This window comes from Corylus avellana, chromosome ca7 (assembly GCF_901000735.1).
Source record: "Corylus avellana chromosome ca7, CavTom2PMs-1.0".
Classification (NCBI taxonomy): Eukaryota; Viridiplantae; Streptophyta; class Magnoliopsida; order Fagales; family Betulaceae; genus Corylus; species Corylus avellana.
In genome coordinates this window covers 29,797,664-29,825,116 of record NC_081547.1, presented here as the reverse complement: position 1 = coordinate 29,825,116, position 27,453 = coordinate 29,797,664, and the positions used below count along the sequence as shown (strand labels likewise).

The 27,453-nt window shown below is 35.0% G+C and overlaps 4 protein-coding genes across 7 annotated transcripts; all 4 read right to left on the bottom strand.

Moving 5' to 3' along the window:
• Positions 1–2,186: 2,186 nt before the first annotated feature.
• Positions 2,187–6,277, bottom strand: LOC132188364 (uroporphyrinogen decarboxylase). The gene is made up of 6 exons (XM_059602791.1): positions 6,020–6,277; positions 5,318–5,439; positions 4,475–4,585; positions 4,165–4,353; positions 3,476–3,601; positions 2,187–2,947 (listed from the first exon to the last, which is right to left on the bottom strand). Exons 1-6 carry the CDS (start codon positions 6,141–6,143, stop codon positions 2,432–2,434), a joined length of 1,188 nt encoding a protein of 395 aa, XP_059458774.1. The 5' UTR covers positions 6,144–6,277; the 3' UTR covers positions 2,187–2,431.
• A 1,333-nt stretch (positions 6,278–7,610) lies between these two features.
• Positions 7,611–11,947, bottom strand: LOC132186974 (5-amino-6-(5-phospho-D-ribitylamino)uracil phosphatase, chloroplastic). Its single transcript, XM_059601105.1, has 11 exons — positions 11,787–11,947; positions 11,592–11,711; positions 11,221–11,289; positions 10,968–11,072; positions 10,477–10,531; positions 10,009–10,082; positions 9,684–9,770; positions 9,457–9,597; positions 9,010–9,075; positions 8,249–8,358; positions 7,611–7,958 (listed from the first exon to the last, which is right to left on the bottom strand). The coding sequence occupies exons 1-11, from the start codon at positions 11,892–11,894 to the stop codon at positions 7,790–7,792; spliced, it is 1,104 nt and encodes a 367-aa protein (XP_059457088.1). The 5' UTR covers positions 11,895–11,947; the 3' UTR covers positions 7,611–7,789.
• An 807-nt stretch (positions 11,948–12,754) lies between these two features.
• On the bottom strand, positions 12,755–16,030 carry LOC132187401 (high mobility group B protein 7). Of its 4 annotated transcripts, XM_059601698.1 has the most exons (8): positions 15,881–16,029; positions 15,605–15,766; positions 14,676–14,702; positions 14,501–14,588; positions 14,331–14,417; positions 13,545–13,589; positions 13,304–13,397; positions 12,755–13,178 (listed from the first exon to the last, which is right to left on the bottom strand). In XM_059601698.1, the coding sequence occupies exons 1-8, from the start codon at positions 15,955–15,957 to the stop codon at positions 13,162–13,164; spliced, it is 597 nt and encodes a 198-aa protein (XP_059457681.1). In that variant the 5' UTR covers positions 15,958–16,029; the 3' UTR covers positions 12,755–13,161. The 4 variants fall into 4 exon arrangements, 3 of the variants coding, with proteins under 3 accessions (XP_059457681.1, XP_059457683.1, XP_059457682.1); XM_059601700.1 differs by lacking the exon at positions 13,545–13,589 and having other exon boundaries at positions 13,301–13,397; positions 15,881–16,028; XM_059601699.1 differs by lacking the exon at positions 14,676–14,702 and having other exon boundaries at positions 13,301–13,397; positions 15,881–16,025.
• Positions 16,031–19,329: 3,299 nt separating this feature from the next.
• LOC132187003 (WEB family protein At2g40480) lies at positions 19,330–22,540 on the bottom strand. The gene is made up of 2 exons (XM_059601150.1): positions 22,173–22,540; positions 19,330–20,927 (listed from the first exon to the last, which is right to left on the bottom strand). The coding sequence occupies exons 1-2, from the start codon at positions 22,425–22,427 to the stop codon at positions 19,437–19,439; spliced, it is 1,746 nt and encodes a 581-aa protein (XP_059457133.1). The 5' UTR covers positions 22,428–22,540; the 3' UTR covers positions 19,330–19,436.
• Positions 22,541–27,453: the final 4,913 nt, after the last annotated feature.

Below are 27,453 nucleotides of genomic sequence, written 5' to 3'. Positions count from 1 at the left end.
CATAGGATAATTATTCTTCGACTTATTATTTTTTATTATAAAAAATATCTAATGAAAATAACAATGTAAGAAGTTTAGTTATCAGTCACTTCTTTAATTGGATATCAATAACATTATTGGGCACTCGACGTGGGATTATAAATAGGTGATGTGATACTTTAATTAGAAAGGAAAAAACAGAAAAAAAAAAAGAAAAAAAAAGGGTGATGTGATATTTTCCTTTGGATGATTATGACAAGCACTAGGGAATGTATTTGGTGGAATTTGTCACAAGGCAGTGAATATTTTTTGTAGATTAAACAGACGGGCAATCACCCAATCAAGAGCCTCTACAATCTTAGATATATCTCTACATAAAAAAAATACAATATTCAAAAAAAATGGATACAACTTTTCTGTTCATTTAATTATTTTTGGGGCACATGTTTCCTTCTAAAATGGGCTTTACAATCTGGAAGGAAAGCGATAGCTAGCAACGGATGGAGATATGGAGGAGTTGGGAGGCAGAACAGTAGATGCAATTAGTCGGACCCCATTTATTGCCCACTTGTGCAATCATTTACATGATAAAATCAATGAGCTAAAATACCAATTTGACACCCATAATGCATTATTAATTGGTTTCTTATGCCTTAATCATATGGGTTTCACTGAATCCTACCCCAACTTTACACAAAAGGAAAAAAGAAGTGGAGTATTTGTTGGCGTCTCTATTTCCCTTGTTGAGTGCGCTCCTTATTTTGTCGTCAAGACACAATAAGCCAAGTAAGCTCTTCTTCAACGGATCTAAATCTAGTTTTTTTTTTTGGTAGTATTAATTATTTATTCCCTCACGCTCTTTCTTTGTTGCCGTTGCAAATTGCAATAGCAATTAAGCAAGCTCTTCAATGGCTTGCTTCAACAACAGCAACAACTCTCTCAAGTCTCAAGACCACCATTTTCTTGGAATTCTATTCAACAAACATTGGACCCGGATCATTTATGACCATTTAATTTTCAGCTATTTGGGTGTACGTTGTTCTAGGGGCCCTCTCTTATTTTATGTTTTCTTAATTGTAACCCTTTTCTCATCATGCTCTGAGACTTGAATGGCCTCCCAAGTACTGGTGAGAGATCCTTTTGGGAGTATGAATTATATGAGTTAGTGGAAGGTGATTTGAGGTGAAAGTACAAGTTGCTTCAAGTTGTCTCTCATTTCCCAATTCTCTATCTCATTTGTTGTTTTAGGGAATCAAAAAGACATAAAAACTACTCTTTTTTTTTTTTCTTTTTTTCTCTAGATGTCAGGATCTCCCTTCACCACTTTTCACAAATGCTTGACACGCATCATGTGAGGTTTTCTTCACTTTTTAACAACTTTCTTATCTTCCATAAAGCTAACTTGCCCCTTGGGGTGCTTCACGACCTAACATATCCATTTCTAACTCATCAATTTTGCTTCACAATCATAGCTTTTACTACTCTTACAAGATAATAATTGGAATGAAAAAGGGGCCGAAGGGCCATAGTCCTCTCCGAAACGCATTATTTAACAATTCGAACAGCAAATATAAATAAATTCTTATAAGGTCTACCTGCTCGAGACTTTGGGCGCTAGACATGTTGCAAAAGGCAGGAGATGGTAGGCGCAAATTGAAAGTAAAGAGGTACAGCACATGGGATATTACAATAGGGATAACGTTATCCAAATTCCAAAGAGTGGGAGACTCAATTGATGCTTTAGCGAGTGGGGAACCCAATCTGGGTTGGAGACCATTCAAGATGATCTATATCTCTTTCCTGTGTCTTCTTCTTTTTTCTTGAATGAGACACTGGAAGAACAATTTTTGTTTATTCTCTGGGTATTTTATCGTTACGTGGACAATGTGGGCTCACAGCCACCAACATCAAGATGGGACATGTGGGCTCATCATCGTCTACAACGTTTTCATTGTCATTGCAAGTAAGTAGCTAGTCATTCATTGAGGCACACTTATTACTAGAGTTATACATATATAATTGATGATGATAAAGCAACATGTTAGAATATTAAACAAATAGTTAAATAAATTATTTTTTATTAACTTAACTTTTTAATATAATATTAGAGTTAGATACCAATTATGCATGTAAACTTTACACTTGGAATCCACATAAGCCCCACGTGAGCAGAACACACAAAATGGTTTTGGATTTTTAGTTCAACGAATATTAATACCTTTATTAATTATATATTCAGAGACCCAGCTTCATCACAAGATTATCCAAGCCTTAACTTGTTCATATGGAATGGAATTATTATGCATGCTAAAATAATTGCTTACAAATACTTTTTCTCCACCATCTGGGCACTATGAAATTCAAGTGAAGAATGATCACTGGCTGGAAAGGAGGCTAATGTTACAAAACTCCAAAAAGCAAGAGGAAACTGTAACCTATCCCAGACTGCTTTTTAGTATCTGAGTCCTTTAGAAACCTCAAAGAAATGAGCAACATTCTCTTCAGGTGTACCTACAACAATGCCATGGCCAAGATTCAAAATATGTTTCCCTCTCCCTGCTTTCCTCACAGTATCATTGATACGGTTGGTGATGAACTCCTTTGAACCAAACAGAACACCAGGATCCACATTCCCCTGAACTGCTACATTTGATCCCAGTCGTCTCCTACCTTCAGCAATATCAACAGTCCAATCCAGGCTAACTACATCAACACCAGTCAAAGCTAGCCTCTCAAGTAAGCCCCCGGATCCGCTTGCATAAAGGATTAGAGGAAGATCTGGATGGGTTTGTTTTACAGAATCCACAATCTGCTTCAAGTAAGGCAGACTGAACTCTTCGAAATCTACGGGGCTAAGCTCTGTGGCCCATGAGTCAAAGATCTGAACAGCTTGAGCTCCACTGTCAGCTTGGTATTTAATGTACTTTGCCATTGACGTTGCAAATTTCTCAAGTAATGCATGGAGGACCTGTACAAGTAACAGAGATCAAATAAAGACTTAAACTTCAGTAGGAAAAGGACAAAATTACAACTGTCCCTTCAATATGATAAGAATGGATTACCTAAATAGATATTCATACTGGTCTTTTATCCATATGTTTTCCTAGATGATCCAAATATAGTAGAGTTTTTAGAATTTTTTTTTTTTTTTTCTTGGTTAAGTAAACTAGCTCCAGATCACGAGAGTCAAATATTACTATACTGATTGAAAGAGATCAGATCAATGATACAAAGAGGCATTATTCATACACCAATTCTGTATACCTGTCTATACTAAAAAGAGAATAACACCCAAGTCTCCAGCCTACCCATGATATCTTTTGAGCACCTAAACATTTTTTTTTTTTTTGATAACTGAGACCTACTTCAGAAATAAACCTAAATCAAAATGGCATCCCACTGAAACAAATATTGCAAGTATTATTCCAGCTGGTATGCAATCATTATGGACCTCGTTAGGTTCCAGAATACTAAAAGGCAACAAGCACAAAATTACCTTGGGTTGTGAGAAAGCTAATCTCTTTATTTTTGAGAAGTGCTTCGATGAACCACCTTCAACCACATAAGACGCCAGGGTAAAAGGAGCCCCAACAAAACCTAAGACTGCTGCTTTATTATCTACCTGGAAATAAAGACATCATAGATGAGCATAACACAACTTTTAGTATTGGTTAAGGTAAAGCAACGCGAAAATACATAACAGCATTCATTTGTACAGAGAAATGAGATAATGCAAAGGTTTATTTTAAGTTCATACTATGGGCATTTAGAATTAATCATCCTTTAGCAAATAAATTAAAACGTTGGAGTCATTGTTATGGAGTCCAACTCAAAACTGAAAATGCTTATTCAAAATTGCCACAAGCAAGGGATTCCTACACTATTTGGTAATTCCATTTCTTGGGGTACCTAATGAGGAAGCCTTTTGATTATTTCTCCAGAAAATATCAAACCCACACCTTTTAGATTGAACTAGTAATGATCCATGTATGGTATAAACAGGGAAGATAGAATGTCCCTCTCTTGAAATGAGGTAAATGAAGAATACCTTGCCTTATGGTACATAACAGAACTGGGAGGCATTAGTTGTAAAATACTAAAATGAATGAAGAGGAGAAATGGTCCTAGAAATAATGAATAAAAGACAGTTTTAGGTGGAAAATGAAAAGGAAACATGCCAAGGACCTCTTTCCGTAAGATTGTCAAGGCTTCCCCAACATATGGGACTGAATCTTCAGGAATGAATTCTCTCACTTGTTCGACATCAACAGCCGTGCATAGAGGATTGGGTATGACAGGACCCTTACCTTTCACAATGTCAAAAGGTATGTTCATCCCAGATAGAGGGGTAAGAATGTCCGAGAATAAAATGACCTATCATAATCAATGTGAGAGAAATCAGAGAAATAATAACAGCCAACTAACTCAGAAGGATAAGATAAGTATAACATGAAATTGCCTAAATAACAATAATCTAACAATGATTCAATCTTACCCCATCAGGCTTAAAAACCTTCCACGGTTGTAGTGAAATTTCCACAACAAGATCAACATTTTCTGATCTTTCCCGAAACGAAGGATACTTCTCACAGATAATTTGGTAACTCTGTCACAAGAAATTGTCGATAAATGCGATCCAAGTTATGTAGGAAAAAAAACGAAAATGACATTTGCATCACTATGAAATAGGAAATGCAAGATCACAGCAGATAACCATGAGATACCTTTTTAGCTACAAAAGATTTAAAAGAAACAGATACTGCAAGGAAATTATGAAAAGTTCTAAAATAGCTGATCTTGTAAAGCAGAACATTGTACTTTATTATGTGCATCTATAAAACAGGCACAACAGTTAACTTTCTCAGGGTGTATTTAATATTTAAAAGACAATATTAACATCCAAAATTATGTAGAAAAGAAGCTTACAAAACAAGACATGTATCTGACCAGAATGAACAACAAAGCATAATGCCAACAGAAAAAGAAAAAACATACTAAGGAATATAGAACTGTGACATTTGAAGTATTCAGAGCACCTAAAAAACCTAGAAAGTTCCATGCCTAGTCTTCCAAGTAGTGACATGATCCTCATCCAGTGGTAAAAGAGGTTTATTTTAGCAATAAAAGGATATGAACGATACCAACAACTTATTCCAAAACAGGGTTTAACAAGCAGAAAACACCAAACATAAGATACTCAGACATTCTGAAGTTACAGATTTTGGTATTATCCTTTAACAACAATCCTCAATAAGGCATGAATTATAAACAAATTTTATTGAACATCGGCAGTGAACATGAGAAATGATATACAAAAGCTGTAGCTGCATAAACCTGCCTTCATGTACCTCCCTGCTTGCCTCATGAGCCAAACCGGGGGTCTCTCAACATCCTCCCCACGAATAGCATTAAGCAACAGCGGCTCGGTAGCAGCAGTCACTTTTGGTTCAGCCACAGTCCCTGGATATGATGTTCATCAATCAGGAATATACTCATGGACTCCAAACATACTTGGTGTTTTATGCAAAATTTAACCAACTATACTAAATATACCAAAAAAAGAAAGAAAGACATGGTTGTTGTCAAGGGATCAAATCTCTTGCAACAAAAGACAAAACATTTCCTAAATAAACTCAAAGATTGTCCATTACACGAGGGACCCACATGCACAAATGATCCGAAATTCATGCATTATACAGCACTAGCAATGTATTATTACCATTTACATTTATATTCCAATTATAATTAGAAAAAAAAAAAAAAAAAAAAAATCTGAGTTTTTTGGGTGCTAACTTGTTAACAGTCCTGACATCTCAATTTCAACATATATCCCATTCCATGCCCAAGAATTGAGTCAAAATAATTACAAGACTGAGAATCTAAATTGAACATTCCCCACCGTTTGCTTTCCCAGAAAAATTTCGACAAAAATCAAAACTTTTCCAACAAATTCTCGCAGCAACCAGAAGAAACATTAAAAATTACCAAATGGGATAATCATAATAAGAATAATAGAGATATCCAATGGGTGGGAAATTACCTCGAAGGGCACAATGGACTCGGGGCCTTGAACTGGAGGAGAGAGCGAATCTGGAGCTTCTAAAGGAAGCCGAGGGAGCAGAGAAAGAAGGTACGGAGGCACAACTATAGAAGCAGCAAGACATTGTTTGAGAAATCAGAAGCTCAAAGACTCAAAAGCTACTTCTCATATGTATCGAAGGTCTGAAGAGGAGACAAGTAAAAAAGTCCGACTCAGAGGTGAAGATAATGGGAAATTGGAATGGATGCGAAAGGGGAAGTGGGGACACCAGAAGATAAGAGCGTCTACGGTACCTAACAATTCATTTGTGGGCAGTGGCCACCGATCTTTCGCCATGTCAGAGCAGGTTAGCTCCAGCTCAGCTTTTCTTTTTTCTCTAAGCTTTTTTTTTTTTCTTTTTTTTCCTAAGCTAAACTGAGCTTTTTAAAACCAGTGAAGTCATTAATCAGAACATTTTTATGGGTATGGTTGTTTATTCTTGTGCATTATTTTTTTTTTTAATCATTTTTTCCATCTGCAAATAAATATTACAAATTTTAGCCCATAAAAAACATTATAATTTTAATAATTCCAATATAGAGTTGTTTTAAAAATCTAAAACTTTATGATCTAGACTGCTCCTAATTAGATATGCCACGGTTAGAAATACTTGTGCATTTTTTTTTATAAAAAAAATAAATAGATTATTTAATTTATTGGGTAAATAATATTAAAAAAAATCACTCCAATAAACATACACAAAAAAAAAAAAAGAAAAAAAAAAAGAGAGAGAGACTGTTATTAATTTTGTTACCATATCTTACGAAGAAAAGAGCATGATAGATAGCAATAAAATTCTCACTCATTTTCTCCCTCTTATCTATTTTTTTTTTAAATGATTTTTTTTGCCATATATATATATATGTGTGTGTGTGTTTGTAAACTCTTTTTGATTTGATTGAATTTATGACCATAATCAATATTAGCAATACAATTTAGTTCTCAAGGGGTAGTTCAATCGGCTGTGGACCACGTCTAATGAAGCGGAGGTCACTAGTTTGAATCCCCCCTCTCCCTTCTCTTGTGTGGACATGTAAAATATATATATATATATTAGCAATACAATTTCTGAAGCTCTAACCATTTTAACTGACTTGTTTAAGTAGAAACAATTCATAAAAACCATTCTAAAGTTATCTTATTTTTGGTTTGTCTTATATTAACGAAGCATTTAAAAAAAAAAAAAAAAAAATTAAGCGACCATAGAAGAAGCCATTTAAAAAAAATATATACAAGAACATGACAAATAAGCTGTGCCCCACCTGATCCACAACAAGATTTCCAGCCGACAATAGACAAAACACGATCCCTCTTATGTTAAAGCCAAAAATGGAATACCTTACCCTCTCACCTTCTAATGACATAAAGTAAAATGCTTCGAATACTTCACCTTTTATTACAATCCCTTATAAAAACACGTGACAATTTTTATGAATATCACGTGGCACCTAAAAAAATTAAGAAACAATGACTAACGTAGTAAATAACATGTAGATTTACAAACTAACTGGTAAAGTGTTAATGCATGGTACAATGATTAAAGACACATGGAAAGAACAAACGCCAGACTATAGGGGTTAACATTTGAGTTGAAGAGCTTGAGCGCAAAATTGTAATCATATCAAATATGAAATAAATTAAGAAATTCCACAGGACATCAAAAAAATATAAAACCATGTTGATGATCAGCTACTTAATCACAAGGAGAAATATGTGGGAAGTAGAAGTGAATCAAAAAATGGTATCAATGGTAAGCTTCCTTTTCGGAGGAGACTTCTCTACAATCTGCTTCTGCAGGTCCATGAACGTGGAACCATTATTAGCAAATAATCTTCTCAGGTTGATAACCGAAAGCTCATTAAACCCAGCAACTGCAAGATCAGCCTGCACCAGATCGTACCTGCATGCTCCAAAATCGAGAGTGTGAGGGTTTTGACATATTTTTCAAGATTCACAGAGAAGACTAGAAAAGTGATACATTGATAAACTGTGAAATTAGAGTCATTTGTTTCTCAAAACATTTGGATATAGACTCCTCTGAATGCTATTAAACTTCTATGCATCTTTATATCTACCGGAAAAAAAGTGTTGTATGTTTTCATGTGTATAATCAATGAACAACAGACTGGAATCATGCCGATTTTATTAGAGTCGTCTTAAGACTCCCTACATAAAAGTATGGGTACGTACGCTGGGTGAGCACCGATTAGTGCCACAGCCATCATTGTACAGTTGTGAGCGGCAGTTACGCCTCTAGGGTCATCCTCAAACACCACACACTTGGATGGTTTCCGATCAAGCTGCAAGGAATATATGCAACTATGTCAAAAACAATAGCAGGACTATAGAGCAGCAGTCATGTCACAAATACCATATCTTAGGAAAACAGACATTAAAATCTTGTCTGTGCATATGCTATGCAACCAACCTTCACTTGCAATAACTTCCAGCTATAACAAAAATATGAGAGACCCAGCATTGAAATTTAAAATTTACATTTAAGAAAATCAAAAGTTGCATTGTGTCGCACAGTTTTAGTAATAAAATGACTCCAGACTAGCCATTTCATAATTAAGTGAAAATTTAAGGCAAAGAAAAAAGAAAAAGATAAAAAGGATTATTGTTAAAGTATTAATTAAATAATTAAATCAACCATTTTCGATCAACTTAAACTTCTAGGATAATTAGTGATTTAAAATAGTATCAGAGCAAAGGTCCTGAATTTGAATTGTTTCTCCATCATTTACCCCCATTTCAATTAAAATAGTCTTATGTATTGTCTAGTCCTACACGTGAGGAAAGTATTAAAGTATTAATTAAATAATTAAATCAAAGCTTTCCTATTCACTTAAGCTTTTGGGATACGTGATAATTTAACTGAGAAAAATATGCTCTGAACGAATGATGATAATTGTAATACAACGATCTTAAGCATGTCTTACAAACTATACCTTCACAGCTGCAGAAAGAAACCTGTGAGCTATTGATTCCATACCATCTTCTTCGGTCACAATTGCCTGCAACTCCAAGAAGATAACAATTAGCTGAGATAAATGATGGTCGACCATTCACTCTAGTGAATTTAAGAGGAGTTACTATTTAATGTAACCTAAAAGAATTTCTTGCCATCTGATCAAAATAAATATATCTCAAGCTCACTTTTCATGCATTTTCATCACAAGTGACAGGGGCATACTGTATAATCCACCAAAGTTTCTCATTAGATATTTGTCAAAAAATAAAAAATGAAAATTTTCATGATTTTTTTTTTAAAAAAAAACCAGCATATCCCTACAAACAGAATCAAAAGAAATATGCAACCAGATCTTTGATAGGATAATGGTTCCCAATAACAATGCAGTTTCATTGTATCGAATGGCAGAAAAAATATCACCAACCTGGAAATACTTCTTGAGCCCCATTCTCTCTAGGGCCTGTACCATGTTTCTCCGATCAAAATTTGAAACAACAGCACAAGGGATGCGAGCTGTAGATACTGCATCCAGCCATTCTTTGAGACCCTCCACAGGTTCTTTAATCTGAAAAAGAAAAGGGAGGTGATATGAGTTCTTGCACCTGAGGCACAAACATAAGACCAGTAGAATCAACTGAAGCAAGTGCTTACTTCGAGAAGATTCCCAAAATACAACTCCGAAAACCTAAACTTCAATCTCTCCAGTTCTGTTTCTGATTCATCCCATAGTAGTAAAAACTGAAAGTTTTAGGAAACTTGTTAGAGACATTTGATATAAAAAAATAAGGAACACCGTTGATAAGAAACAACATCTCTGAAAACCAATTTCTTTCTAATATAGTAAGAGACACATTCTTGAGACAACACTATGTCATAATTGTAACGGATACCGCAGGTTAAGTATGAAAAAATCCTGACCAGAAAAAAAAAAAAAAAAAGTATTCAAAAATCCTAAAATGACCATAAATTTCCAAACCTTATGCAGTACATGATCAGCAGCTGCATAAAGCATCAATCTTTGCAAATCACCATCTTCAGGAATTTCCTTTCCTGCATGACAATTCAAAAACCAAATACATAATCATAGTGCCAGAACATTTTGATTCAATCTCATTGAGTCCAAACACAAAAGAAGCAAAAAAGAAAATTTCACCCAACATCTCCAAAAAAACCAATTTCTTTATCTGCATATATGTCGCTCTTACATGTCTGCATACACTTGCTCATTTTTTATTCAACTCAACAAGATATACAACTTAACCAGTAGTGTTATTTATCTTCACATTGGTTTTGCAAATCAGCTGAATTACACCCAATAATATATATTTACTATCCAGATCCCTCCCCCCCCAAAAAAAGAAAAAAGAAAAAAGAAAAGAGCAAATAAAATCCCCAAAAAGGGAATAGGAAAGGAAAAATGCCATTAGAAAAAGTTGTCACATACCCTCTTCGTAGGCAAGCTGCTTCCAAGCATTCAACTTTAGACTTCGAGTATCTGCCTGAAACACATTATACATGCAATTGCATGGGGAAAATAAATCCACTGCATTTTAGGAATAGTGTGCTTCTGTGCGTGAAGACTAACAATAGATATGGAAAGCACTTGGGCATTTTATGGCCTCTTGCAGACTGTTGCAAAAATTACGTTTATATGGGAAGCTCATTTATAATCCTATTTTCTATTAGTTTGGTTGTATCAATTATAATTGCATGAAAGTTATTTCTGGTCATAGCCTTGTCATTTTAGGACTTCAATTATGATGTTGAGCCTTCTCAAATCATGTGTATTCAAGATTTGCATCATTAACTGGTTCACTCCATCTGAATATCACTCTAGTTCCATACTACCAAAAAAAATTGACAAATCTAGTGACAAATATATCCAGCACCACCATATGAGTCCATGAAACACACTGCCAAAGTTTGGAATTTTACCACCACATTGTCCCAAGAGAAAATAAGACCATATGCTTCATCTGGCTTCATTGCATAGCGTATTCGCTTAAGAAAACCTTCTTGCAATCTGTCGTTCAAAAAATCCTATTTGCAATAAGAATTTAACAACCGTGAGTCGTATACAATGCACTACCCCTCATCCCGCTTCAACAAGAATAACATGGTAACCAAATTCAACAAATATATGAGAAAACAACTGAAACACGCATATAAGATGAGCCAAATTCCTTACCACATCAACCTTTAGAGGCCCATCTGGTCTAAAAGTCTCAAAACCTTCTCCATATTCAGCTCCAATCGTCTGAAACACAAACGAAGGTGAACACAAATATCCAATTCATCCAAATTACTACCCCCAAACATAAAAACTAGCAAATAAGAGCTAAACCCAGAGGCTCTACTCTCTCGAACATAAATAGGTTCACCAATACATCTCCCATGCACAAAAATGCAAATTAAGGCAAACCCAGAAACGATAAATTGATCTTTTTTAGAGCTCCGGTAAATAATATTAAAGAAACAAACAAAAACAAACAGACTGATTAAACAAAAACAGATATTCCTAATAAATAAAATGTTAAAAAGGGGCATGAGAATCAGTACCTCTTGCATGAAAAGCTTGTTGGGTGTGATGGGAAACCCATTAAAGGAGCCATTTTCGTCGAACCCAAAAGCGTTCCTGACCACCAGGTTATGCTTAACCAGGTTCAAACGCCGGAATTTCTGTCAAATACAAAGCAATTAATAATCGAATTAAATGATAGCAGCACAAAAATAAATAAATAAATAAAGGCAGACCATTAATCTGATGTTCGAAGGGAACGAAGACGGTGGAATCCGCGAAGAGGGCCTCCATGGAAGTAGTAGAGAAGAGGTTCTGAAATTGCCGCAAGTGGCACAGCCCATTAGGATACAACCAGCGGAATATACTTTCAGTTTTGGCTCCGAAGCCCGTAGAAAGAAGCTGCTTTTATTTTTAATTTATTTTGGAGTTCAATTACGTCTTTTTTTTTTATTCTATTGCTACATACCACGTGTGTGACTCGTGGTCCACTGGCGACCATGCACGTACGGAGTATTATAATCTGATATAAACATGTGACAGTGTGACACTATATCACGCAAGTCATTACCTAATTAAATTTATATGCTAATGTTCTATAACTTTTGTTACAAACCATAATTTGATAAAAATAACTAAGTACAAAATATTGCTTCTCGTATATTCTTAATTATTTCATTAATTATGATAATTGACTTTATAATAAAAGTTATATCCCAACTCCCAAGCATTTTCTATTAAAATTTATTGCTTAATTTTTCCACATATGGAAATGGAATGTTGCCTGAGAAGAAGAACAAAATAGTATTCAAAGCATTTGACTTGCAAACTCTTTTATAAATTATTGACATGTGTCAACATATGATTAGAGAGTTTTTAAAAAATAGTTAAAAGTTGACTTGACTCCAATCACATGCCGACAGGTAAAGCTTGCAATTTTTTACACCACCCACAAACCCAATATGAAATTATATATAAATATGTCTCTTTAATACCAGGTTGGTTACACTTAAATTTAGGCTTGCTTGTGTGGGTGCGTTGATCAACTTGTTTATCATGGTCGGTAGTTGGTTGGTTGGTTGCCTGAAGATCTGAATGGATGAGCTGCGTGATATGACCAAGGAGGAAGAGAAAGTCGGTTTGCAAAACATAATAATTAATTGTTGATGATGACATTGGTTTCTTCTCAGCCAGAGAGAAAATATGAACTCACAACAGAATACCTTCGGTGCATCGCATTGCATATGAAGGGAACATTTCAAAACAAAAACATGACAAAACGTTTCCACTGAAGTACCAAGCTCTTTCTATCTCAAATAGAGCCAAAAAAAAACTGCAAATGCGAAACCTTCCAAACACTATGAAGGAAAATAGATATCTACTGGCTACAATCAAAAACCCCTAACGCACTCTACAATAGCCAAATGGACTTGCCTTGAGAAAATAGGTAATGGCACAAATCCTGTAAGGATCTAGATTTCTGCCATTGCCAAATTGATTGGCCCCCTTCAACCCAAAATTGACAAGGAAGGGGGCCTTCACTTGCAAAACTTCAACTTCAGCCAGATTTCTTAACAATCCATGATTGCACCATTTCTGATTTCATGAATTTCAGGAATCGGTAGTGCCTGCGGAACAAAAAAGTTAGCACCATTAGTAGATAGAGGTAGAGGCCATCTGACTCAATCCTTGCACACCAGTGAAAAATCTAGTCAAAAACACATGTACAGAGACAGAGAGAGAGAGGTACCACCATAAGTGTCTAAACTCTCAGTTTCTCCACACTGAGAACTGTCATAGCTATAAGAGTTCTCGTAGTCTTCACTGTCTTCATAGTCTTCATATAACTGTGATTGCCCCCAAATAATAAATATAGGAAAATTTGTGTAGACTATTATAAAGCAATGTTAAAAGCATGACTTGTCTCAAAAGTGTAAGCTAACTAAAAGTCATAAAGATAATCATCCCACTCTGAGCCTCCAAAGTAGACAAACCTGATCAAACTTCCCAACCGTAACTGAATCTGCCTCGTCATCGACCTACAATCAATCTCTTATCATTCAAGTCCAGAAAACCTCGACTTTGGAAGAAAGAAAGCCAGCTTTTCTTATTGAAGATAATAGGATACAAGGAATGACAAGTTGAGGATATAAGAAATAGGAGGAATTAAGCTTGATATAAAAAAAAATAAGCTACCTTTATGAAATTACTAACTTCTAACAATCGAAACCAGATAACAATATATTGGAATAATGTTAGGACATTATAAATAACACAATTCTGTGGAGGGAAGCTTGACAGGTCAAGGTTTTCCAAAGAATGTCTCTTAGCTATACATAGACAGTATCATATATAGTGGCATGGCCTTCTAGTTATTGTAATCAAGAAAATTTAGAATGAAATGGAACAAACGAAACATAATCCCCTGCTAAAGTACTAGAAACAGACAGAATTATAAACTAAGCAACATTGCAGATGAAATTTTAAAACCTGCGTACCAGAGAACAATGCAAAGAACAAATCACTTGCCTCAACAGAAAACAGAAGAATTAATAAAGAATGAAAACAACAGTTACCAAGGCCATGAATTCTCAAGTTCTGAACCAAGGGCCTAAGGTATATAAAATGTGAGCATATGACTTGTAAATGACATTTTTGAAGCCTTGATCTGAACTGATTGTATGATTGTTCCAACAGATTATTTCCGTCCAGCAAGCAGGGAATAGGTGATATAGGAGTCTATCAATTAATGACACCAACACCTGGATTTATTGAATTACCTTTTGCATAGTCTTTATTTCTTCAAGCAAAGTTTTGAAGAAAGAAGTGTTGACCCTTTCCGCTTCACTGATGTATGGTTTCCTCTCCTGAAGAAAAGTCAAGGAACTATGACAATCACATTAAAATATATAATTAAGTAGGGTTAATCAGAAATCCCTAAGACCTTTACCTCCTTGGACATGTTTTTCCAAGTGTCAAACCCCTCTTGATCAATGCTAATTGAATTTCTAGTCTCGCAGGTCTTCACAAAGCTTTCCCTAGAAAACCCACCCAAAAAAAGATATGAAATTATTCATTAACTCCAAACATGAATATGCGCTATATCTTTCAAAGAAACTCCAAACCTTTTATGTTGAGCTGCACTTCCACATCTGGAAATAAATTCCATTTAAAACTTTAAACTCCAAATATTATTTTTATTTTTCTTAATCTTCCATTTTCCCAGCAACCAAACATAATCAAAACTTTTAACAAACATCTACATTAGGGTTCTTCAACGTGCAAATACATCATTTCTATTAAAGTATTGATTAAATTATTAAATTTATATCTTCCTTTCAGCTTAACCTTTTGGAACAAGTGATAATTTAACATGATATTAGAGCCAAAGGTCCTGAAAAATGATCATCTTCATTTCAAATTCTCTCCATTTCCACCGGTTAGTGCATTTAGAAGGGCAAAATTGTCCAAATTTTTTTGGAGTTAAAATTTTTAGACAGCACTACCCTTCTAAATGCACTAACTGGAGAAAATTGAAGGGATTTGAAATGGAGAGGATCCTTTACCAAAAATCCTGAGGTCAAATCTTGATTCTCATCAATTCATCCAATTTCATTTAAATATTTCTCACCTACTAAAAAGAAGTTTGACTATACATGTGAGGACAAATGTTTTTTATTTTTTATTTTTTTATTTACATGTCTACACAAGAGCGGGAGGGAGGGAGATTTGAACTAATGACCTCCGCTTTATTAAGCGTGGTCCCATCCGATATAACTACCTCTTGGGGATTCGAACAAGTGTTAAAGTATTGATTAAATGATTAAATGTATCTCTTCTAATGGTGATTTAACACTTTCTAGTTTCTATACGCATAAATGCCACTCTACATGATTTTTTTTTTCCCCACTCTACATGATTAAATGCATGAATTTATGCACATCCATAAAGCACGACAAAAATCAATCTTAAAGTCCAATTGAACTCACAAAAGAATAACGAGAACAGAAAAACAATGGAACCCCATAAAGTAATCAAAGACAAGAATTCTCACATGAAAATCCGAAAAGGCGATCTGGGTTGGTCCCCAAAGCTCTGTTTCACAACGCTTTGCTTCCCACACACACCTCTGAACCTCTTTACCACCCCCTCCTTCTTGGTTTCACACTCGTGCATATCAGCCAAAGCGACCGCCATCGAAACCCCACAGTTGTTGCTGCAACGTTCAGAATAAAACAGAGTAACAAAAACCAAAAGGAAAACGAAATAAAAAACGAAATAGCATGCTACGTAAATGTATATAAGTATGTACGCGAACATGGGTATTTACCATTTCTGATAGGCGCTTCCATCGGAGGCACGGAGAACTGCGAGGACCCTCTTCCGGGTCCTAGGTGGATTCGCCATTAGAGCATTTACTTCAAGCTCTGCCCTGCAACTTTTTAGCTTCTCCGTGCATTTTCTTCTAATTGGGGCTTTATTCAAAAGGCTACCTCACTTTAATTAATTCCTCGATTTTGCTTTTTCTGGGTCTTGCTAACTTACGCCAAAAGTTAATCGTGCCAATACCATCATTTATTTTGATACGATCAGGATTAATGAGAAATAATATTTTTTCTAATTTTTTTAATAAAAATCTTAAGATTTTGCTTAATGATAAATAATACCTTATATTTTTCATGTGTATTAAATAATAAGACAAAAAATAAATAAAAAAATCTGAATATAAAATGATTGAAATTTCAGAAACTGAATATATATGCTTTAATGATAGATTTTAATTTTATAAATTGAATTAAAAATAAATCTTCCAACTAATTGAAAGAAAACTTTAATTATAAATAATGCTAAATTACCAAAAAGCTAACTAGAGCGCTAACAATTTCCTGCGCGGGAGTAGTCGGGAGGGTAAAAATGAAAAAAATAATAATAATTCCCGCGGGAGCCCAAATTGCGCATAGTTTTTTTTTGCAAATTGCTCATAGTTGGTGGTGCACAATGATCGATTTTACAGTACAGTATCAAAGACAAACTGAGCCAATAAAGTGTTTACACGTAAAAGTTGATTTTCGAAGTGCGGGGCACGTGTCAAAGGTAAACAGCACTAAACTAAACAGACATCCTTTCCTTAATTAATCGGTGTTTGTACGGTAAAGGTGCTGGCTCTAATGACTAAATCACCCTTGATGGGCAAAGAAGAAAAAAAAAAAACCCTTAAATTGGAATTGAACTGAGTACCTTTTTGGATTTTGGTTAGGGTTAATAACATTTTATGTGATTTGCAATTTTATCAAATAGTTACTGAGCCTTATTGGTAAATTAATTAACGGTCTTATTTTCCTATATGCATACGTGGCCACATCTTCGACTATAAAATTGTCACATGTAACCTTAACCAAACCATAGTTGCTATCTTGCCATTTTGGTTAGGAGTGTGCAAATTAATCGGTTACCGATTACCGATCGTCTACCGATTTCGACCGAACCAATATTAACCGTAACCGTTTAACCAATATTCTTATCGGTTAAAAATTTTGTACTAAAATTCTTATCGATCCAGTCTAGTTCGATAAACTATTTGTTTTCGATTAACCATTTTAACCGATAAGAACTGGTATGAGGGAAGGCTATTAACAAAGTCAATCTAGTTGGATTTGAGCTGCTACACGGTGGCCATTTTTTTCTTTCTTTTTCCTTTCTGTTTTTTCTTTTTTCTTTTTTCTTCTTTTCTCTCTCTTTTCTTTCCCACTTGGCCGACGATCCCGCTCACACACACTCCATATTTCTTTTCTTTTCTTTCTTTTTTTTTTCTCCTCCTCCCACGCAAGCACGCAGCTCTTTCACTTTCAGACTCTTTCTAGTTTCTTCCTCATTTTTTTTCTTTCTTTTCCAATTTTCCTTCTCACTATTGCAGGAGAATGGGTTTCTTCCATTTTTTTTTCCCCTCTTTCCAGTTCTTGCAACATCTGCTCTCACAGTCATAAACCTCTCTTTTAGCATCGAAGATTCAATTCAGGTAAGAGTTTTTGTCTTTTGGTGCTTGGAGGTTATAGAAGTAGAGAAAAATGATGAATGTGAGATTTAGAACCAGTTAACTGAACCGTTTAACCGTATACTGTTATAATCGATAATTCCGGTTAAAATCCTTATCGGCCCGGAATCGGTTAAGAAATCATTTAACCAAAAATTATCGGTTAATAACCGATAAGAGCCAAAATCGGACAATTTTGACCGATACCCACCCCTAATATTAGTATCCAATTGTTTGGGATTAAAGCTCTTTGTTTGGCTTTTCCTCGATAGCCTGGTAGGCACGTGAGAGAATTCATAATGAGTTTCTCAAATAAAAATTCAATTTGAAAAAAAAAAATTATCAAACATTAAACTCTTTATACTTTTTTCTACTTTTGTTAAATATTATTTTTTTATATTGGTTTTAAACCAACCAAGGAATATGAAAATATAAAAACATTAACTAAATAACATTTGTTCTCTCTTTTCTATGTTCTGTTATGAAAACAAAAAAACATTAACGAATAATCAAAAATATAAAAAACACTTTTCAAACACACAAAAATAAAATTTACATTTATATCACGTCAAAACATTTTTTTTAAAATTAAAAAAAAAAATTACACTCCAAAATATATTAATAATCAGAGCCTTTGTAAAATTTAAGTAACAAAATTCACACTTCTAAAAACTCAGGTAGCTATTTATTTTTTATGTTTTTTATTTTTTAAATTTTTTTGACAGTTGACAGTTTGAGTTTCGATTGTGACGACCAAAATGGAGTATTGGGGTATTTTAGGGATCAAGCATTTGGATTGACTCGAAATGGCGACGACTTGGGTTTGTGCTAGACCAGGAAAATTTGCAAGGAAATTAAGTGATGTCACTTTCTTTGGTGGATTTGCCTTCTTTGGAAAAAGGGCAATTTCTCCGAATTTAGATTCACCGTTATTAGTTATCTAAATCCTTAATAATGGACATAAATTTTCTCCAAACCGGTATGGAATAAATATCCTTCAACCCATGTAAAATAGTGTCAAGTGTCTATAAATATTTAAAAGGCACATTAAATTTAATTTAAATTAGTAAATTGCTATTAATGAGGTTAAAAATTTAATGTGCATTTTAAATATTTATAGACACTTGACACTATTTTATATGGGTTGGATGATATTTTCTCTATCCCGGTTTGGAGGAAATTTATATCCGTTAATAATTTGAATTGTTCATTTAGGTCTCATATATAATTTCTTACATTAATTGTCCAAAATTTAATTATTATGGGCCCCAATCCATGCTCCCCCTCCCGGATTTTGAGGGTCCCAATTCCATCTGGAATCACAGAGGTTGCTCTTTGATGGACTAGAATCTTTTATGTGCAGACCACATCTGCAACAAAAGCAAAGGTTTCGAACAAATTGGTAAGCTGAGTGAACATAAGAATTACAAGGGTTGATGGTTCCTCGTTTGCTCCAAGTTCAAAGAATACACAGTTAAGTGAGTCTGAAACCAATAATGGAAAGCATTAAGAACCAAATCAAGTTTACATTACTACATACATGTCTCCAGTTTGCTGAAAACTGCTGTTTCACCAACCATCACAACATCAAGCATCAAACAGTGAAAGCTTCACCATCATTTCAATACATGATCCACCCCACCACCCCAGCTTTAGTTTGACGCTCATTGCAAACAAAGATCATCAAATTTCGAAGCATCTTTACGAATAATGGACATATATATTTTTTTTTCAAAAGAAAGAAGAAAAAAAAAGAAGCACAATTTCTCACAATTTATAGGCTAAGAAAGCACCACACATGACCAATATGGAGTAACAATGAAGGAGACGTCAGTAAAAAGAGGGTATTTGTAAGTCACATTGCGTTCAAAGCTTGCATTTTTTTCTTACTTGGCTTTGTCAGAGGGAAGGATATATGGATGAGCCCAAACTTCTTTCTCTGTGCCATGAACTGCTTATGAGTATTTCCATCTTTCTCAGGTTTTGAAGAAAATTCCAGGTCCCCCCTCAGTGCATGAAGCATTTGACTCAGAGCCACCTTTCCTCCTTCAATGTGGCCTTCCATTTCATTCCCTGCTATATTATAGTCATCAGACAGAGCTTGCTTCCTGCTTAGTATATCTCGCATTGAAACCGTTGACCTTAAAACAGGCTTTGAATCATCATGTAAAATGGTTGTTGGCTTGTTCACGTCATTTAGTGGAGAAACCTGACAGTGATCTAATGGGTGAAAATCATTGCGCTTGATAGTGGTATACAGAGCCTGTCCCTTCTGTTCCTCTGGAATCCATCTCCGGAAAGCCTCTTCAACGTCCGTTTGCTTTCGATTTGCACTTTCTACTCTGTTCAAAGCCTCCTCCAAGGCGTGTTTACTGTGTTTAACTTCTTCTGTTGCTTCCTTCAACTTCTTCAAAATGGCCAGTTTAGAGATACTACTTTCATCACTTTGGAGCTTGGACAGCCCCTCAACTTTTTGAGCTTTGGAGATTAAAGGAGATCGCTCTTCAAAAGAAAAGGTAATTTTCTCCGGCTCTGGCAGTATGTACTCCGGCGGTCTCTCATTGCTTGAAAGAGCCTTGATTTCAGCAAGGGCAACAGCTTCTGCTGCCTTAGCTGCTTCCTCCATCTTTTTGGCTGCAACCCACCTCATTTCAGCAGTCTTCATACTGGCCTTTGTCTGCTCATTCATGGACACCATTAGTGAAACTTCAGATCTTGCAGCTTCAGCCATTCTCCTATGCTGCCCAGCCATGGATTTAAAGTCCCTGATAATATTTGGAGGATTTTCAAATGCACAATAAGCTTCTTTGTTGTCTGCTATTTGTGGCATTACTCTTATTTGTTTAAGCTCCTCCTCCAGAGATGACACCCCTGCAAACTTTGACGTCAGCCTCTCACGAGTCTTCTCGAGTAAAATTTTCTCTTTCATCATTTTCTTATTTAGACATTCAACAGAATTTTGAATCACCCCAAGATCATCTATGGTTTTGCCAAGGTTAACTTTTGCTTGCTTCAACTCCATCAAGATCAAATCAGGAGACGAAGTGGGGCATGGGCTTGAACATCCCACCATTTGCTCGTAGTTGTTGAACATATTTCTATGATTTTCTTTGTTCATTTCCTTAATAGCAGGAGTTGACATCTGCTCATTTGAGTGGAAGTCATGGCCCGTTAAGCATTTCAATGCTTCTTTCTGCAGCTGCCGCTTTAACTCTTCCACGATCCTTTTTGTTGTTCCCAGTTCTTCAAGGACATCCAGTGTTTCCAGTTCTTTCACAATCAGATCCTTTTCCAACTCTGCTGCCTGTTCCTCCACTTTTTTTATGTCAAACTCCTCAATGCCATTCTGCTTATGACAATCCTATCGTAAATCACAAGCCAACTAACTAACAAGAGGCAGGGGAAAGAAATGGTGTGGGGGATTTCAAATGCATTTCCGCAAATGATATGCCATCAGAATTAAGCATAATTTGCAGTGAGAAAATTACTTTTCCTATTATAATATTTACTTTTCATATTAGAATATTGATTAATGATTAAATTCATCTTATCATAACAATTTAAGCTTTTTAGATAAATAGTGATTTAACATAATATCAAAACAAATGTTATGAATTCAAATCTTATCTCCGTATATCCACGTGTTCAGCCTTACTTATTAAGAGAAAGTTTGAGTTCACATGTGAAGGTGAGTGTTAGAATATAGATTAAATAATTAAATTTATTTTTAAATTTTTGAATAAACGGTGATTTAACATTTTTATTTAAATAATTTGAGAAATAATAATGACAAAATAGTAAACTTTTAAGAAAAAAATTTGAACTGGAAAATTGTATCTTTGAAGAAATTACCAAGCTTCCTTTGGCAATCAAAAAGAATAGACAAAATGAAAAATAAAATAAAAAAATTGAAAATCTACACAGTACTCTCATTTGGATCTAAAAGTTTGTAGTGGAAAACATCGATCCTATGTAAAGTTTGTCATTCTCTTAAGGTTCAGCAACAAGCATAGTGGCACAACATGCTCATGCCATTTTAAGATTACAAATAGAAACATGGCTATTAGGGAACAAATTCCCTTCAAAATGCAAGTAATTCTCATGACTTTCAAAGATCTCACATATATTTTGAACACGAGAAAATTCCGTCAACCTAGGTTTAAGGCACTATTCAACATAATTATCTGAGAATTTGTTGGTAGAGCCATAAACGTACATTTCTAATCCTTTTTGCTGAGATCAAGTATAGTGACAGTGACAGTTTTCACAGTAACACTAAAAAGTTTGTTGAAGATCAATTTCACACCGGTTAATTTAACTGTTTTAAGTGATCATATGAAGTAAGTGTCCTTATTCTCTTGTTGCAAATATTTTCTCTTTGATAATATTCAGAACAAGTGTGTAAAGATCAACACCTAGGCATGAATCAACGACCCAAAAAAACAAACAGAGAAAACGAGTCAAAGCGGGTGACTATGTGATCGGATACGTCAAAATGTCAACAAAAATGTGACAAAATGTTCAAATCGAAGGACTTTTTTGTAACAAGTATAATCACAAGACAACCAACGAGAATGAAAGAACTGCTTACATAGTTTTCTCCGAGCTTGTAAAGCGGCAACCAAGGCCCGCTCCCGCCAAACCGGGTCACGGCCTCCTTGACCGACCCAAATGGCGGAGATGTATCGATTACAGCTCGCGAACCAAACCTCCTTATGCACGGGCTCGGGGTTCCACCCGCTCCATGAGCCGAGAGCTTTTCCGGGCCTGTGTCGGATCTTATTTCTTTTATACCAGGCGTGCCCGGAACCGCCTGGTCGGTGGCGGAGTCTAAGGCTTCGGCCATTGCGGAAAACAAAGCTGACGAGATGTTCCAAAACGAGGGCGTCTTTAAAGGCTAGAGGCTTGGACTTTTGAGGCGGCCCCATCGGCGAAAAAAGGCATTCCGGAGTTTGTGTGATATGATGGTGTTGGTGCCGAGTCACGACTCGGTGGTCCGGCGAAAAGAGAGTGATTGAGTGCGCGAGTGCGAACCGGGTCCACGCGCATCTTTTCTGATTTTGAGGTTGGATTGGGTGGTTTCGAGATTCAGGAAACTTATGACGTGGATCCGTATTATTGGCTAAGGTAAAGTCAAGACAAGGGTAGGGAATGTTGAATTTTGGGTTTAGGCCAATGGAAGCTTGACACTGTGCTGAGCCTCAGTAAGCTTAAGGAGGGCTTGTGTGTTAATTTGAGCGTGAATTGCGGTACCAGAAAAGCGCGCTGGTGGTTGCGGTTATGATATACTTTTTTGCCGGGTAATTTTTTGGAAAGGCAACCTTCCTATCCACATGCGTTATGAAATCGGAGGATGATGGATGGTCCATCAAAACTTAATTTTTCTAGGGATTTTATTATATAGATTTGTAAAATTTAATTATAATTTTTGAATTTGTCAGATCATTACTTATTAATTTGGATTATATTATTTATCATGTTTCGAAACTGATAAAATGCTAATGTAATAAAATTTTAACTAATTTAATTTAAAATTAATAATTAAGTATAGTTGACAAGTCAACTACTCACTAATTAAATTGTTAAGTTAATTTTTTTTTTTAAAAAAAACACTTCTTCAATTATGAATTGTTTGTCACATCATTTTATAAAAAATCTATAATAAAAATTGTAATATCCCTACGATCTCAATTTGCCTACCCCATTAATTTGCATTGATGTAATTTCTTTATTTCATCTATCTTTAAGAGATCTATGCATTGACGAATCTGTGGGGGGGTTAGGTGTAATGATAAATGCATAAGAAGTCACAAAAAAAAAAAAAAAAAAAAAAAAGTGAACAAAACTATGTGTAATATTGAACAATTTAAAATCAAATATCAATTGAAATGGAATTTTCTTCTTGATGGTTGTAAGCATGTGGACTAGAAAATGGAATTATTGTGGGTGGCAAACGAGAAATATTTTGTTACAATGCTAGAGTTATAGTAAGGAAAGCAAAAAGAAAAAAAAAGACTGACAAACTTTACCTACAATTAAACTTTACTGAAAGAGCTACATTAATTAGACCAAAGTTAAAGTGACCATGATTACAATCTATGCATCCCTTTATCATATCTCGCCATGATTGCATTAATTCTTGCTTTACTATGTGGACCATTAAAAGAAAAAGTTTTATGGACCATCAAAAAAATGTTTAGATAACTACAATCTTTATTACAAATTTACGAGGTAATATGAGTGAACAAATTAAACAATAAATTTGATAGGTAATAAATTAAATTATTTAGTAGCTAACATGATCAACGTCATTGCGGAGTATCACGTAAGTTTGTAAAGTATTTTTTTTTTTTCCTTTTTCTGAGCAAGTTTGTAAAAAACTTGTGATAAAAGTTGTAATACCTAATAATACTACACCATAAATGTTAATAAGTGAGGTTTTTTTTTTTGCTAAATTGAATTGACCAATTTAGAGCATCTATATTTAGCTTTTCTTTACAAATTTAACAACATTCATCAAAAGTCCAATTTTAACAAGCTCCATTCCTTATTTTATTTTTAACTATTGTCAATATACTCCCTAGAAAGAAAAAAAAATGTAAAATTTATAAGTTTTTAAGATTATTTATTTACTTTCTCATAGTTACAAAGTGAAAGACCCATTTCAACTTATTATATAATGATTTAACACTAATAAAAAATAATATTTAATTAAAATAGATAATCATGTAGAAAGTTTGATATTTAATTTCTTTTAAAGGTGAATATCTAAATTTAATAAAGTGAATATTTATTTTCAATTTATTTTTTATTTTTTATTTGAAGAGGGTATTCTAGACTATTCGATGAACCCTAAACAAGGAAGACGGTCCCATGGGACCATGGGCATGGCATAGGATGCTCCTCTGACAATTGTACTTCAAAAACCTAGATATTCTATGTATTTTATATGCGTTGTGCCAAGTGAATATCACCAACTCACTTATGTATTGGGGAGCTATTGGATCTTGGCAAAAATCATGGGTTTGTTGCCCACCAATCAAGATATCACATGTCATCAACTCAAGAAAAAATGTAAAAAATTAAAGTAGGAACAAAACATCAAATCATATATGAGAGTAGCCCAAGAAAAAGAGTTGGGCCACAAGAACAGCCACAAGGAGAGGAATTAGAGTGGCCAGCGAGCAACCCCAACCACGGGGTGGCCGCGCCAGTCACCCCTAGGCCACGGGGTGGTTGGCACGGCCACCCCAAGCCTTATAGGGTGGGCGCGCCCAGGCCACGAGAGTGTTTTAGTGCAGCCACTCCCAAGCCACGGGGTGGCCGGTGCAACCACCCCAAGCTATATGGGGTCGCCTATGCGGCACCTAGATTTGGCTGGGGTGGTCGGCGAGCCACCCCATGGGTGGTTGGGGTGGCCGCACTCCACCCCTACATGGCTGATTGAGACAAATGCGAAAACGAGCTGCGTTTTTGGGTGGCAGTGGGCGGCAAGTTAATGTGCGAGAAATAATATGGTGTTTTGTTCTCATTTTGAGTTTGTGTATTAAGTTGAGGTGTTAGCTTGTGAGTAGTGGGCAAAAAACAAGGGTTTTGCCTTGACCGAATTAAAGTTATTCTCTATTAGGGAAGATAACGTTTAGGAGACTAGGATTTTGCGATGAAACCAAAACAAATTAAGAAATTAGTAGTCAAATAATCCCCGGCCTGCAATCATCTTGTAATTAAGCTATATATAATTCATATAATATAATATAATATGATAATATATATATATCGGGTGATGATCATATTCAGCACGTCAAATTAATGTTGACCAAGAGTAACTTAAAACCTATATATGTTATTCTTTTTTTCTATTCCTATATTAAATCTTGTAGGTGTAACATATTACTCTTTATATTATTCAATATATAACTCAAAAAGTTAAGGCCTCCCTACACTTCAGTCGGTAGAACAATATATATAGATTTGTTTGAGCAAATAATGCCGGTGCTTTAAACGACAATATTGGTCAGTCAAACTTGCGGATATTAAACAACATTAATTTATCTGCTCGACCTTTTGCTAGCAACAGTTTCCCACTTGTGGTGGAGGAAGATATATATTAATCGAGAAGACAACAAAAAAAAAAAAGAAAAGAAAAGAAAAGAAAGAAAGATCCAAGCGAATTAATCAACGGAGAAAAAGCACATGATTTTGTGGTCTCGGTCTCTGCTGCCTGCCGTAGAATCCGCAATGCGACACGGTCGCAGGATTACTCCTCACTCAAATGTTCACATTTCATAATCAATAACTAATTAATAAATGCTTCAGTTTTATAATTAATCTAATTAAGTGTGCCGAAAAATTAATGCATGCCGTCCTATGAAGAAGAGAAAAGTTGTTGCATTAAGTTTACGTTGCTGTACAGTACTAGGGCTGCAGGGCAACGTGACTCACGGCCTTTTAGAGCCATGGCCCGTGGGCCATCACCCTGCAATACCTTAGAATTTAGGATACACCAACTGGAAGGGTGGTTGTCTCTTCTTGTAGTCTTGTACAGTTTTGTCACAATTTCCTAGTGTCGGGGTCGACCCACAGATGAGACGTGATCGAGATATTGTTTATTAATGTTTTATAGATATCAATTTTGATGACGGCTTAGTAAGGGAATTGGGTGTTAAAGCCACGTGGAATATTATTTAATTAGGATAGTAACATAACATATCATCGTGCTTTGCCGTTGATGTTCACGGTGTCTCACTTTATATACACTAACTCAGTGTTATTTTTTGCATCTCCACTCACCTATTAATATTCAATAATTACATATTAAATTCACACACATATATATAAAAAGATATTTTAATTCAGCCTATAAATTGTCATCTTGGTAACCCATTCAGTCCCGGCCGGCCATATCTGACGACGAGATGAGTCTAGTCATATATATAATCATTCAATAGAATTCACCGTTGGAAACGGCCAGCTTGTAAGGGGAGAAAAGAGCTGAAGAATTTATATACACATAATTAAAAAATTTAATAATGACAATTTTTTTTTCCTTGAGGAGCTAGTTATCGTAATGAAAAATATTTGGATACTACAACTCTTATTATAATTATCTTATAATTTAAACAATAAAATATGACAAATAAATTTAATTGTTTAGTGACTGATATGACAAATAAAAGCGGTCCCTTACAACACTATATTATCATAATTGTACAATTTGCCACCCTCCCAATTAAAGTGGGTGTCAAAGATTGGTATGTATTAATTGCTAGGGTTTTAATGAGCAAGAACATGTTGGCATAAACAATTACACGGTGGATTATCCTAAAAATTCGCAGCTACGTACCAAATTAAAACCCATTAATAATGGCTCCAAATCATTCATAAGAAGCAAAGAGGGTCTCAATTAGAAGATGCAATAAAACGTAATTACTGGGCCAGCATCGTCTACCTTCCCCTACAGCTACAACCCCACCATTAATACGTACAGCTTTTCATGGAGTCATGCACCCGGACAGGTTCTCATTTATTAAACATTGCTCTTCCATCACCAAATTCCCTCCCTGCTACTCAACTGTTTTTCGTCATCGCAGTGATCATCGACCGTCCAAGTAAGTCCACGTCAATCTACCCATCAGTCACCCAGATTCGTCCATAATTAGTAATTACACGCATCTACCATATTAATTTTTTTTTTTTTTTTTTTTTTTTTTTTTTTTTTTTTTAAGAATATCTATAGCTACCCCATAATTCAGTGGCTAATAATAAATTTCATCACAATCAATTAAAAGGGAAATACTAGATTTTTTCTAGTGTTTTTTTTTTTTTTTTTTTTTTTTTGTGTTATCTCAATTATGATGTGATTTTTAAAATTA